Source organism: Pantherophis guttatus, chromosome 3 (genome assembly GCF_059756535.1).
Source record: "Pantherophis guttatus breed Tessera chromosome 3, ASM5975653v1, whole genome shotgun sequence".
Lineage (NCBI taxonomy): Eukaryota > Metazoa > Chordata > Lepidosauria > Squamata > Colubridae > Pantherophis > Pantherophis guttatus.
The window spans coordinates 152635456-152649189 of record NC_142065.1 but is presented as its reverse complement, the minus strand read 5'-3'; the positions used below and the strand labels follow the sequence as shown (position 1 = coordinate 152649189).

At 34.2% G+C, this 13734-nt stretch overlaps 1 protein-coding gene and 1 long non-coding RNA gene across 13 annotated transcripts in view; both read left to right on the top strand.

Moving 5' to 3' along the window:
* DCDC2 (doublecortin domain containing 2) overlaps positions 1–10210 on the top strand; it is a 46273-nt gene extending 36063 nt beyond the window's left edge. For 10 of the 12 annotated variants that reach the window (XM_034429258.3, XM_034429257.3, XM_087890358.1 and 7 more), the window contains 5 exons: positions 180–234; positions 573–723; positions 6793–6893; positions 8836–9123; positions 10001–10210. In XM_034429258.3, coding sequence (XP_034285149.2) covers positions 180–234; positions 573–723; positions 6793–6893; positions 8836–9123; positions 10001–10111 — 706 coding nt within the window. In that variant the 3' untranslated portion in view covers positions 10112–10210. The remainder of the gene's footprint in view (positions 1–179; positions 235–572; positions 724–6792; positions 6894–8835; positions 9124–10000) is intronic. The other 2 variants (XM_087890357.1, XM_034429262.3) reach the window with 1 other exon arrangement.
* LOC117672544 (uncharacterized) lies at positions 1425–2407 on the top strand. Its single transcript, XR_015733326.1, has 3 exons — positions 1425–1518; positions 1843–1913; positions 2117–2407. It is a non-coding gene; the product is annotated as an uncharacterized LOC117672544 (long non-coding RNA).
* Positions 10211–13734: the final 3524 nt, after the last annotated feature.

The following is a 13734-nucleotide window of genomic DNA, read 5'->3' as shown; positions in this document are numbered from 1 at the left end:
CCCCACCTCAGAGAAATTAGGAGAATTCTAGCAACTTTGTGCATCATTTTAGGATATGCTATAATTATTACAGAAACTACAGCAAAATAGATCACATCATAATTTTGTTTCTATACAAAATTTAGCAATAGTTGGCTGCTTTAGTGTACAAATAAATTAATATGTATTTGTTTTTGCAGCTCAAAGGCATCCTCGCTACCACCTGTTGGTGGATCTGGAAAATCAAAGGGGAGTGTAAGTATTAAATATAATATGGGTTTCATGGTTTACTGTGTTTAATCCCATCAGATAAAATTATATTTCCTTTACAGATTCACTCATAGATACCTTGTGAGACATGGCAAGGAAACACATAGATAGGGCTTTCCCTTGATCTTTTTGTCTGCTTGGAATTTCGTAGCTGTTAATAAGTTGCCTTTTTCATATTAAGGCTAAAGTACAATGGTGTTAAAATTGTAATTTAGGAATATTTATATTAAGGAAGACTATATGCATACATTTGAAGTTTATATTTAATAACACTTTTTTGGGTTTCTGCAAATAAATTACCTGTTTTCCCTCTATCCTATTAGTCAAAATCTACTGACACAGGAGACACATTGTCTTCGCCTCAACCGCCAAAGAGAAAGGAAAAGATTGGACACAGTCAAGAGTTTAAAAAACCTACAAAATCAAAAGAAGATGCAAAAATTGTAACCAAATCTTACATTTTTCCTGTTAACGGTAAGTACATAAAATTAGAGTACCATTTATTTGGTATTTGATTGCTTTGTTTTATATGTGGTCTTTATTTTGTTCAATAAAGGCTCCTTTTTTCCAACTTCAAGAACAACTCAGTAAAATGAATGGGATTGAGAGAGAGTAACTGGCCCCAAATCACCTAGCCGGTTTCTACACCTAAGGGAGGACTAGAACTCACAATCACCTTGTTTCTAGTCCAGCATCTTGTTGCCAGACACATTACAAATATAATTAAATAATTAAATATGTAATAATGAACATTAAAAGTAGGTGTCACAAAATATTCCAATTTGCTATTTCTGAATTTGTATGCTTTATTTATTCTAGTCCATTAGGTTAATTAGATAAGAAATGTAAATAAAGAAGATTCATCGATATTAGCAAGACTGCTACTTATTAGTGAGTCATGCTACTCAATTACATTACTACTGTGGAAAGGGTTTTGACCATCGTATTAATCCCAATATAGTGGATTATACTGGATTATATCAATAAAGTAAGAAAACAGAGTCCATATATCAACATTTATGCCAAAGGTTTACATCATTTAGGTTCTGTTTTCCCCATAATGTGAATGTACAAGTGCACAACTTGGTGATGAGAACTTTGTGATACATGGCTTAAAGCAAACAACTGAGGTCAATAACAAACTAGGAAGACTAGATTGTTAATATATTTTTCAGAACTATTGTAGGTATTCTACCTGTAGTCTCCAGAATCAAACACAAGGAACTTCCATTCTTTCCTACAATCAGGGATACAAGGACAAAATAAAAGGTAAGCAAGGGAGCATTGTGGTCTGGGGAATTCAGGCTTTAAATCAGGTCTATTAAAATCATAGCCCCAAAACCATCTCTGAGATTTGTAGAACAAGGCAACACACAAGATTACAGTCTGTTTTTATCTGCTCCTTCAGGAATATGTGGATAGTATGTAGTGGCTAAACAATGTTGTCTCATTTTTTTGAGAGGACAGTCTGAGAGACCTTGTTCTAACAAAAGCTCAGAGCTCTGCATGGGGTAGACAGTGCGGGACCCAGTTTCTTTTCTTATTGAAAAATGGATACGGAGCCAAACACTGCTAACTCATTATTTCTTACAGAGCCAAGGCACATAGCTGCAGAACAAATTATAAACCACAAATCCAAGTTTTGTTCGGTTCCCCATGGATGGGTGAGTATTACTTTATTACATTTATTATTTATTATTACATGACATGGGTTTATATCCCTGGGAAGGGTGAGAAACTTTGGTTGAGATGAAATAACAAAATGCTCAGATAAGTGTATCTTTTCACTTGTTTAATAATTACACATTCACAACACTGTTATAACTACTATGCATTATGCAGCACTATTTCTCTTGTCTTTCCACAGACATCAGTGCAGCCATCCAACACTCCCAGAAGCATAAGTATTTCTCACCAGGACTTCCACAGATTGCAAAAGAAGAGATAATAGCAGCTGTTCCATTCTGAAGTTGCTATCTTTGTCCTGAGAATCTTGGGCCTTTCACAGATGGAAATGTAACAGGTGCAGTTGTAGCCAGAAAAAAAAAAACCATGATGGAAATATCTGCATCTGTTACTTGGCTATCTTTTCAGGACCTTCCATGAAAGAATGCATTGTATGTCATTAACATTTTTCAATAAAAGTTGTGATCTTTCAGCTATGGCTCTGTTCTTGCAATTGGTGGCAGATATGGGTCCCTCTCACTTGTTGCTCATTTCAGATATTTCCAAATAGATGCTTTAGCATAAGAACTTACCTCTGTTTTGATCATCTTACTACTAAGAATGTCACAAGAAAAATGTTTTTATATTTGTGTGGGTGTTTCAATGATACTGTTAAGAAATTATGCTTAGTGTATTAAGTTCTGCCTGTTGACAGAAAGCTAGAATCTAGATGTCATAAATTAATAGATTAATAAAAGTATTCTATTGACAAAGTTTCCTTTCTATCTGGTTCTGGCTGTTTGTGGTTATAATCCTACCACCCTCATAGAGCTTTTCATGAAAGGGATATTAAATTTGCTTTGTGCTATATATAGGAAACTGCATGTTAGATTCTGTGATGTCATTATTTTGTTCTTTCCACTAGTACTTTTAGCACTTTTCAAGCATGGGTAAATGGCATAGAACCCTTGTTCTATGCCAATTGGCATAGGACAGTTAGCCCTTGTTGAAGGACTACTTGTTCAGCCAATGTCTGAAGTTACGATGGTGCTGAACAATGGATCCTTGTAGTAACAGCTGTTGCAGCATCTCTACAGTCACCTGATTGCAGTTTGGGTGCTTGGCAACTAGCTTGCAATTACTACATTGCAGCACCCCATGTTAACATGATCACCATGTGTGATACCTGCTGCCAGCTTTCAACAAGCAAAGTCAATGGGGAAGCTGGAAAGATGTTGCAAACAGCGATCACATGACCACGGGATGCTGCAACCGTGCAGTATTCACCTAATGACCGCAATTGGGATTGCTGCAACTGCTGTCAGATGGCACAGTCATGTGACATCACACTTTATGACTGTGTTGCTCAGTGATGGAGTTGCCGGTCCCAAAATACTATCGTTAAGCAAGGACTAACTGTATAGTTACATAGGTTCTAATAGTATTCCCATATTTTTCTGTTATTACTACTATCACTGGATTGTGTTATACCTTCATTTTCATCTCACATACGTTTTGTTGAATAAATGTCATCTTCTTTTGCAAGAAGTTTGTCCCCCCAAGATAACTTGACCGGGGCTGCTTTTTGTTTAGAAAGCTGTCTTCATGATAAATTTATAATTCTCATAGGATACTTTTTAAAAAAATATTTAGAGCAATGGCAATTTCTCTACCTCTCTTTGTGTCTTTATGTGCTATCCTAGAGAATAGGATAGAATCTCTTCTCTATTCTTTTTACATATCTGTTACAGCTAATGAAAAATACGTTCTGTATTTTTTTAAAAAATAAGATAGCATGTGGTAAATATTCACTGATTTTTTTTCTTTTGAAGTTACATTAATTCTCCAGCTTACTCTTAAAGCTTTGTAAATGTCCTTGATTTACATAAAATATTCAGGGGAAACAAACTATTATTACCATGATTATTTTCTCTCTAATGCTGAACTTCAAATTTGAAATTCATTAAATAGTTATACGTACTGTTAACATTTGTGTGCAATGCATTTTTTATTGTTAGCTCTGCTGAAGAAATAAACTTATGCATGGAACATTAATTTTCTGGATGTAATTAAAGAATATTGATTACTTATTAACTATTTGAAACTCTAATTAGTTTATTATTTGATATTCCTTTTTATCACAATATATCAGTTTCTTTCAAACTGAATGTAGGAACTGAGTGTCATAAAAGAAGAAATATTTTTCAGTAGATAGAAGAATTCACAGTGTTTTCAGAAATTATCAGACTTCTGGGGAAAAAATGGTAGACTGATTATTGTGGTGGAATGAAGAACCTGGATGTTCAATAATTCCTCTCCTTATCGGAGAAGACTTGAGATTACCTATAAACGCTCCAAACAGTTGCCCTTGGGGGGTTGAGAGCTCTGGGACATGAGGTAATAAGCCTCATGCTCAAACTGTAGTTGGCTGCTCTGAAAGGACACTATATTTGCATATTTTCTTTTCTAAACATTTTTCATAAATTGCTTGTTGACTTCTTTTCAACTGTTAGGAACCCAAACTTTCATGGGTTTGCCTTCTGTATAGAACTATTTTGGCTCTGCAAGCAGAAACAGTGACCTCTAAAACCCTGAAATTATTGGGAATGGTCAATTAGTGTAGACCAATATTTCTCAGCCTTGGCAACTTGAAAACATGTGGACCGTATGGCTAGTTGGAGAATTCTGGGAGCTGAAGTCCACACGTCAAATTGCCATGGTTGAGAAACATTGCCGTAGACAGATTCTTCATTTTCAAATGCTTTTCTCAGCAAACTCAATGGCTATTAACACCTCAGATTTATTAATTAAAATTATAAAAAGTAGTGGCAATTATAACTTTGTGTGTGGGATGTGTAATGATTTGGTTTATTGGCCTTCATACTTAAAATTCAATATCCATCAATGTCATTCATAAGATAAATGAACATAGCATACAAATTTAAAACTTTCAATCTTCCATTGCCAAGCTGGGAATTTTGGGAATGATGGTATCCATTAAGGTGGACCTTTCATTGGAAGCATCTTACATGAACTGTATGAATTGATGATAGATGGCATGTATTGCTTAATTGCTTTACATTTAGTTTATGTTTACCTATCCCTATTTTTATCAAAGTTTTTTAACCTTGCAATACTGTGACCCCCTAAAATGACAAAATGAATTTGTGCAACACCACCCTATGATTAAAAGTAATGATTTAATTGGGGCAAGAATTGATCAAGAAATATACTTTTAATAATTGCATTTTAATCTATAGATAAAACTAAACAGTGATTGGTCTTTAAAAACTATAAAGATAAAACTGTCATTGGAAATAAATAAACAATGTTACAGGGGGAAAATGATATTAAATGTGGTGGCTTGCAAAATACTAGTAGAGAGTAGCTTGCTTTTTGTGCTTTTTTCTCCCAGTGCAGCCACAATGAGATGCCAGTTGCAGCCTGGTTTCTTTGTTTCCCAGCCTCATGCTTTCTGCTTGTAACATTCTCTACCCATTCTTGCAATTTCCTTCTTGTTGCAATCTGTCACTTCTGCTTTGTTCTCCTCTGTTGTAATTTCCTCTGTAGAGTGAGCTTCAGGTCAGATATTCAGAGCTTTAGACAGAAACTTCCATGTCTTACTCCTTTGAAAAATGGTATATGTTAAAAAACATAAATTATATTTAAGTTCCATGCAGGTCTTTGAAGCTGATTGGTCACTTTGCATTCAACCTTACTATTGTATGCAAAGCAACATGCAAGTTCATGCTCAGAAAGAACATGTAAGAAAAAGTCTCTTTTGAGTGATCACCTATCTATTATCTGCACATTTTTAGAAATAATGGTTTAAATATATACTTTTGGTGCAAGGTAAAAATTACCAAACATATGATGTAATGCAATAACATAACATAAAATAAATAAACAGGAATATCACAGCATGCCACTTAAATTAAACCCATCAGCAACACCAAAGAAAAGTATTCAGCTGGATAGTCCAGAGGCCTAACTGAACAGATATTTTTCACCCAGTAGCCAAATATTTCCCTAAAGAGAGCTTTGCAGTCACTTTGTGCTACAATCTCTACAAGTAGTACAATTACCACCGTAATTGGGGCTGGATTTGTTACAATCTCATTGTAAGTCATTATGGTCATAAGTTGAGGCACCATGTGACTGGAAGTAATATTCTGGCCTTCTTTTTGTGTGGTCATTAAACACAACAGTTGTTAATCGAACCCATTCATTTGAATGACCATTTTTTCCCCAGAAACTGGCAAAAACCATGAATCACAGTCATGTGACTGCAGAACTGGTCATAAAGCTGACCCCCCTGGCTTGCAGCTGTATGACAGCATGGGGGTTGGTGTGACCATTTATGGAGGGTTGTTTAGCACCCCTTCAATGGTGGTTGTAACTTTGAATGATCATAAGTAGAGAACTATCTACTTATGAACACAAGTACTGAAAAAAGCCCTCTCCTGTGTCCATGTTCAGTTTCAAAAGCAAGAGGTGGACTTATCAGCTTTTAAGGAGCTCAACAAATATTTGTCTTTGCTTCTACTTTATAAATGTATATTAGATCAGTTAATCTTTTCTTCTCACTTGAGCATATTATTATTAAAATATTTTTCTAGCTTTATTTTTCAGAAAAGATGTGGGTTTTTGTTTTTTTTATCTCTGTGTTATTTTCATGAGTTACCATGTTAGTATACTGTATCTGTTTGGAAAAACAGAAGTACATTTTTGAAGAAGAAACAGCTTCAAGTTACCTTTTCATTATTAATGCTGGTATGGTTATAATGCAAAAGATAACCAATGTAATATCATTTAGATGCAGTGCAATCATTTCACCACACAGTGTCACAAAATTGACTCTGCTTCTTTCTGCTTCAGATGATGGTGTTTACAAAGCTGGGAAAAAGCGATCTGAAATGCGAGGGGCAGCAGAAGTCCAGGAAGATGAAGACACTCAAACTGAGGTCCCAGTTGACCAGGTAATCTCAAAAGTTTCGATAAACACCCACATTTTAAACAAATTTGCACTTTCACATTGATATTGCATGCTTTGGATATGTACTAATGTGAAGGCTGCTGAGTTCTAGGAAAAAAATAGGGAAGCTAGGCAGTAAGTCTTCTTTAATGCAGGGAATGCAGAAGAGAAAATATAACTTTTAAAAGAACCACTTTTTGATGCAGCATAAAAGAGATCTGTCTGATTTTTTCTTTTGGCAGATTTATGTAGCAGAAGAGCAAGCAGAGCTGAGGGACAGAGTTAAGTGCCACATCGGATTAAAGTTATTACATTCCCACAAGTGGTCCATTGAATTCTGTTGACTCTTATCTGGTTTCAACTTAATGGATGGTCGTGATCCTTTGCACTTAAATTAATGTTAAGTTGCAGCATAGAAGATTTATTTAAACTGATGACGTGCTTAACTCTGTCCTCCAGCTCTGCCGGCTCTTCTACAATTTATCAGCCCCCGTAGGTAACGTAGCCCTTCTTCTGGGTAGCTTTGGATAGATTAAATTTGATCACTTGGGGTTTTAGTATTTTTTTTAACAGACAAGGTACAGCAAGCATGCAGAATTGAAAACTGCACTTTCCCTCTTAAATCAGTAATAAGGCACTATACATATCCTTTCAGTGTAAGAATGCATTTACTCACTACTGAAAAAGTCAGGATGTTTTGTTAGCAGTGAAACTTTGAAAGATAGACCAGCAGATACCAATTTATTATAGTATCAGTGGGCAACTGGACATAAGATAGCAATAATGCCCACTGTTGTTTTGAAAGATGGTCATATTTGCTAAGAGTCATATCATTGGGGTGGGTGTGTCATTTTACCCAAATCAATCCCCTGCTAAACATATACATTTTATATCCTTCTGTTTGTTTATAATGAGTTTTCCTATATCTTTACTTTTGACTGAAAATATAATGTCACCTTCATATCTCAAAATTTGTCCCTGCTTCCTGTTTTGATTCAACTAATGTATCTTCCTGTTCTGCCATATCTGTAATACATTTGTTATATATCTTAAACAGATATGCCTATTTCACCATCTATTTCCCTTCCCTATTCTGAACCACTTTCTGAAAATCCTTTCATTCTGTACATATTATATCGTTCTTTGTAAAAGTTCTTCAAAAGGATAGTTATGTGTTCTAGCTAATGTATTATAGCCTATTCTGTATTCTAACATGAATCTACACAATCAGAAAACTGCTGTAGCTGACAAAACAAGGATAACATATATTTTTATTTTGTTTCCTTCATCATCCACCTTTGGTCTGAAACTTCACTGTTTGGTATTTCATTTCTATTCTTTTTGTAAATGTTTAAGCAAATGTCTATGACATGAAGAATTAGTGCAGAATTAGTGCAATTTGCTTTTTTTTCTTACATTTTTAGGTTTTCCAATTTCCAGGCTGCAGAGTCTTGTTTCATATTTGCTGACATAGAATTGTTAACACTTTAACTGGCCTTTTGCCACTTTCTACGGATGTTTTCTTTTACTTGATAATTGATCTGACCTATTGTCTGACATTTCACAGTTTCTAATGGAATTGATTTATGAATATATTCTTTCTCTGCAAATATTTATGTCATTTAATACCCTGTTGGAAAGGAACTGTAAGGTCCTTCTGACATTTCTTAAATTGTTTTTGATTCTTCTATGATTACTATTGAAAATTTTTGTGCTAGGTCCAAGTTCTCCTGTGATTGCTTTAATCTTCTTAAAAACTCGCTCATTCCTCTTTTCTTCCACTATTTGTTGACATTTTTGACTGAATTTTTTTGCTTGAGGTTGGAAGTCCAGATTCAATGTTGGCAATTTACTACTATATCCTGCAATGCTCATAGTATAATATTTCTACTTTTTATTTTCATAATGGATTATTTCAATTAAAAGTTTTTTCCTGTATTCATCAGCGACCAGCAGAAACTGTGGATGAGGAAGAAAATGTATCCCCAGAACACAAAGCTTTAAAAAAAAGAGAATATGCAACGATGAATGGAGAAAATGGAGATGCTATTAATGGAATGGAGGAAGGCAAAGAGAAACAGAATGACCATTATCAAGATGAAATACAAGGGCAGGACCTTGACCAAGAGTCTAATGGTCACATGCATGGTAACACAAATGAAGAAAATGGTGAGGAAATGGAACCCAGTAGTCACCCAGAAGAAACAAAAGAAGGTATTGATGATCAAATCCAGGTAACATGTCTTTGTCTTTTGTGTACCTGTGTGAAAATGCTTCCATTTGTCTGCTATAGCAATAGGTTAGTCTGCAATCAATTTACATCACCCTTGGTGTCGCAGTTTTAGAGAAACCATTCTCTTTGTGGATGATTTTACTGGAATTTTTATAGAGGATACTGAACCTTGTAATATAAGAATGTTGGATATTACCTGCAAAACACCTCTATGCATTCTGATCAGTTATACACTAGAATTGATAACACTCTCTCTCAAATAATGCATTTGCTAAATTGAGTGTATTTGCTTTATATGAAACCAGCGGAAACATGCATCCATAAAAGTATTGATAAAACATATGTTTTATCCATCAGAACATCTGATACCAGTCAAAAGCAGATGCTGTTTAGTTGCCATGATGGATTTTCCCAGAATAATCTATAGGAAGTTATGTTAACTAAGTTGTTAAGCAAGGATGGGTTTGGTTTTTTTAATCATATATCTACCTTAATCCTCAGTTGTCCCATTTCCTTTTATTTCTGCAAGATAACTAAGAACCTATTCATTTTTACTATTATTTTTTACTAGCAAAATTTTTTTTTTCTAATCACACACACACACACAAACACAGTACATACAGTATATATATGTATATAATGTATTAGTATCTTTATCACTAGAGATTGTGCTTGCTATAATCTAGTGAAGCTAATCCATACATATAGAGAAGGGTTAGAAGTTTGATAAGCAAAAGCAATTGGCATGCTCAGTGATGACTTCCAACTTGCAGATTCAGAGCTTCTTTATCATTATGAATACATACACACTAATAAACTAAATATGACTTTATGACACAAATATGTCAATTTCAAATGTGTTTTTTTCTTTCTTCTAGGTTGATTCCAATGGGACTTATGAAAAAGTCCCAGCTCCAAGAGTCACCATCACCAGTCCACAAGAAAGTGAGAAGAATGAACAAACCAATGACTATGCAGCAGTAGCATAGGGGTATTTTAGAAGATGTATGTTCTCAGAAAATGAAGAATTTTATGTTTGGAACAAAGGGTGTCATTTTCCGCATTTGATTAATTTATGGTATAATATTATTATGCCTATTATAATAATATTATTATTATACATATTATTATATGATGGAACTTTTTTACCCATTAAGCCTTGACATGAAAAGAGTATTCAGACATAACATCATTAAAGAGATGTTCATTAAAAGGAAGTTTAAATTGTAAATGCTGACACAAGATACAAAATTTTAAGGGAATATATTAATGAATAGAGTCATTATGGAAGATGAAATATTGAAACATTAGCCCTAGATAAGTTCACAAGAAAGAGATTTAAAAAAACAGGTGAATGAGTTAAATGATATTTTTGTGTTTTTTTTAAAAGATTTTAAACATTCTTAAGGTGAATATTTATATAAGCTGCAGTGTATTTAAAGAATTTACATTACTATTAGGGGTATGACTCTTTGTGATAAGGTGAATGTGGCTAGGACTACATTAGACTTGATCCTCAACCTTAACCAACTTCGACTATATTTAAGGGCTTTTTCTATTAGACTCATTTTATATTTACATGTGGATCTGCTCTCCCCACTGAAAGGAATGGGAAACCACTGCATGTGTAAGGTAGCAGCATATACTGATTGTAACCCTCATGTCTGGAATAAATTGCTGAATCAGTTGACAGAATGTGGTCACAAAACAAAGAAGGCTTACTAGATCAATTAACTATAGAAATCCTGCTGCATGCACATTAATAGATATATCCTGTATGGAGTTACATTATAGTGAATTTTGATGATTGGATGGTGATTGTTTGCAAGTAAGTACATTCATAAATTCATCCAACATTATTTTGTTCTGTGCAGGTTATGCTAGTTTAAGTCAAAGATTCTTCCAAGTCAAAAGATCCTTCTGATTGTTCCCATCAGGAACAATCTGAATAATCACGGCAAGTTGCTATATAAACTTACCACTTATGTTCACTTTTTAAAACCCAGGTCACATAACCAATCACAATATTATGGTTTGGTAATTTCTTTTTTAAAAAACATTATTTTAAAAATTAACTCTAATTTACAAATCATGTTCTCTTTGTCTTAAAGTTCAGTTCATGAAAAACTGATATTTTCAAATACTGAAAAAAATATTGATAATTTGTATATAGCTCCATTTATGCTGGACTCACAGACTCCAGAAAGAGGCTTAGTTTTGAACTGTTACGGGAGTTAATGCTCACTAGGGTCATATATTTGTTTTATGTGAGATCTGTGACTTACTACTTCTAAATTTTGCTAATAGTCCTTGTTCAAGCCATTTTTATTATATAGGTTGAATCTTTATTTTAAGTCGATATGTTTAGCTTGTTCTTTACAAATAATTTGACCACCTTAAAATATCTTTGTTGTTATTGTTATATATGAATACCTGAACATGCTTTAACGTAATCCTGAGGCTGACCTACAGACAGCTAGTCTGAATTTTTGTCAACCCTATTCTAATAACTGTATCCATATTTATGCTATAGTTAGCCACTGACATTTGCTAACTATGCAGATAGCATAGCTAGCTAATGTCATTTTAATCAGAAGGAATGTAACTCAATTCAAAATGCAACCCTTCCAGTTCAATTAGTGTTCCTAGAAATTAGTTTATCTCTAAACTGATGCGACACTGAATAAATGCTGTCTGTAGATCCTCAGCCCTCTGTTTTCAGTGATAGAAGTAATAGTGAGAGAGTGTTTTGTGGCCAGCGAACACATTTACTCATTATATACTGATGTTTCAAAATATGGTTAATTGACCTTTGAAAATAATTCTCCTCCTATCAGATTCTGGATCCATTTCTGTACTCATTTTAAAGCTGCTTTGGCTCTTTGTATAAAAGATGGATAAATGGATGCAACTTATTAAAACATCAATATTTTTTAAAATATATTTTAAAGAAAATATACTTTTGGAAGCAAATATATATATATATAAATACTATATTGTAAGATTTGTCAAACATGTTTAATGAAAGCATTATAAATAAAATTATATGCCCTGATTCTATTTGATGCCTTTTCCTAGTATCTCTGGTAGTTTCCTTTTCCAAAGGAATTTCAGATGTGATGATTAATTGAAAAGAAAGATTTAGTAAAAGTAATCAATTAAATAATACAATAAAAATATTTGCTACAAGAAACAAGATGTACCTTTGACTAGATTAGTTTATTAAATATTACTTTTTTTGTGGAATAACAACCATCTACCTACTTACTGCTGTATTCATTTTGGTTTGCTTGCTTTATTTATTTATAAAACCTTTAAACCCTCTTAATAACATTGGTGGTTTGCAAAGAACAACAGCAAGAAGCCAAAGCAACAATAAATATAATATCAAAATTACATTAATTTTACATTAATATAATTATAAATCAATACATCTGTCACTAATTATTCCTGTCAGTCCCAAAGGTCTGCTGAAACAATAACGTTTTTGATAGTTTCTACAAGGCAAGCTATTCCACAGAAGGGGAGCTCCACTTGGAGTTCCTGTCTTTAGGTTCTCTTCTGGTATATTGCTCAGTAGGTGGGAATCTTCAGTGGGCCTCTGTTCACTCCAGCTGGACAGACAGAAGGTAGATTCATAGATACCTAGGCCCTGAGCCCTTTGGGGTTTTATATAACCAATACATTGAACTACACTCAGAAACAAACTGTTAGCTTCTGCAGTTATCACAGCAATGGTGTTACCTGACAGTAAGGAATCAGGGCCATGAGCATGCAGATCACTGCATCTTGCATCATTTGAAGTTTCTGAATGCAGATTAAAAATTGTAATACTAGCCCCTCATTGCAGTTATCCCAATAAGCAAAGGGTGAAACAGAGCTGGACCTTGGCTCCCCTTCGTTTAACAACTGCAGTATCTAAACTCTATCATAGCAGCCCTAACTAAAAGAGAATTTCATCCCTTCCCCCACCTCCTGCAAACTCAAAGACAGACATCTTGCTCTGCTGACAATGCCACCATCCTTTCACTTACTCCAGGTTACCCTTAGAAGTCTCTGGGGCTTAGTGGACTTTTGTAGGGAGGAAAAGCTCACAATTAACTACCCTAAAACCCAAAATCAAGATATTCTCAAGTGGACTTTGATGCTAAAAAGATTGCTGGCACACTGATAATAATCAGATTGAATAAGTTCTTGCCATTCAGTATCTTGGCGTTGTATTCCAGGCCTCTGGAGCCTGGCGGAAACAAAGTTGTCTCTGACAAAGCTAATAAGAGCACCAAGGCAATATTCAGCTGGTTTTTTTCCCCACTCTAGGGACAACAAGGATACTGTTTAAAGCTAAGCCTGATTTGCAAATGCTTTACAGTTCACAAGTCTGCATCTATAGTATCTTTAAATCCCTAGAGATTGTCCACTCTCAAGTTTTTATGGACTACTTTCAGACTCCCATGTTGTGCTTTAAATGTTCTGGATTGTGTGATGTCAGGAATTTATTTATTTATTTATTGAATTTATATTGCTGCCTATTCACACATGGCAACTCAAGGCGGCTTACAGAATATAAAACCTCTTTTAAAACAAAATACTAAAAAAGAATCGTTAATTAATA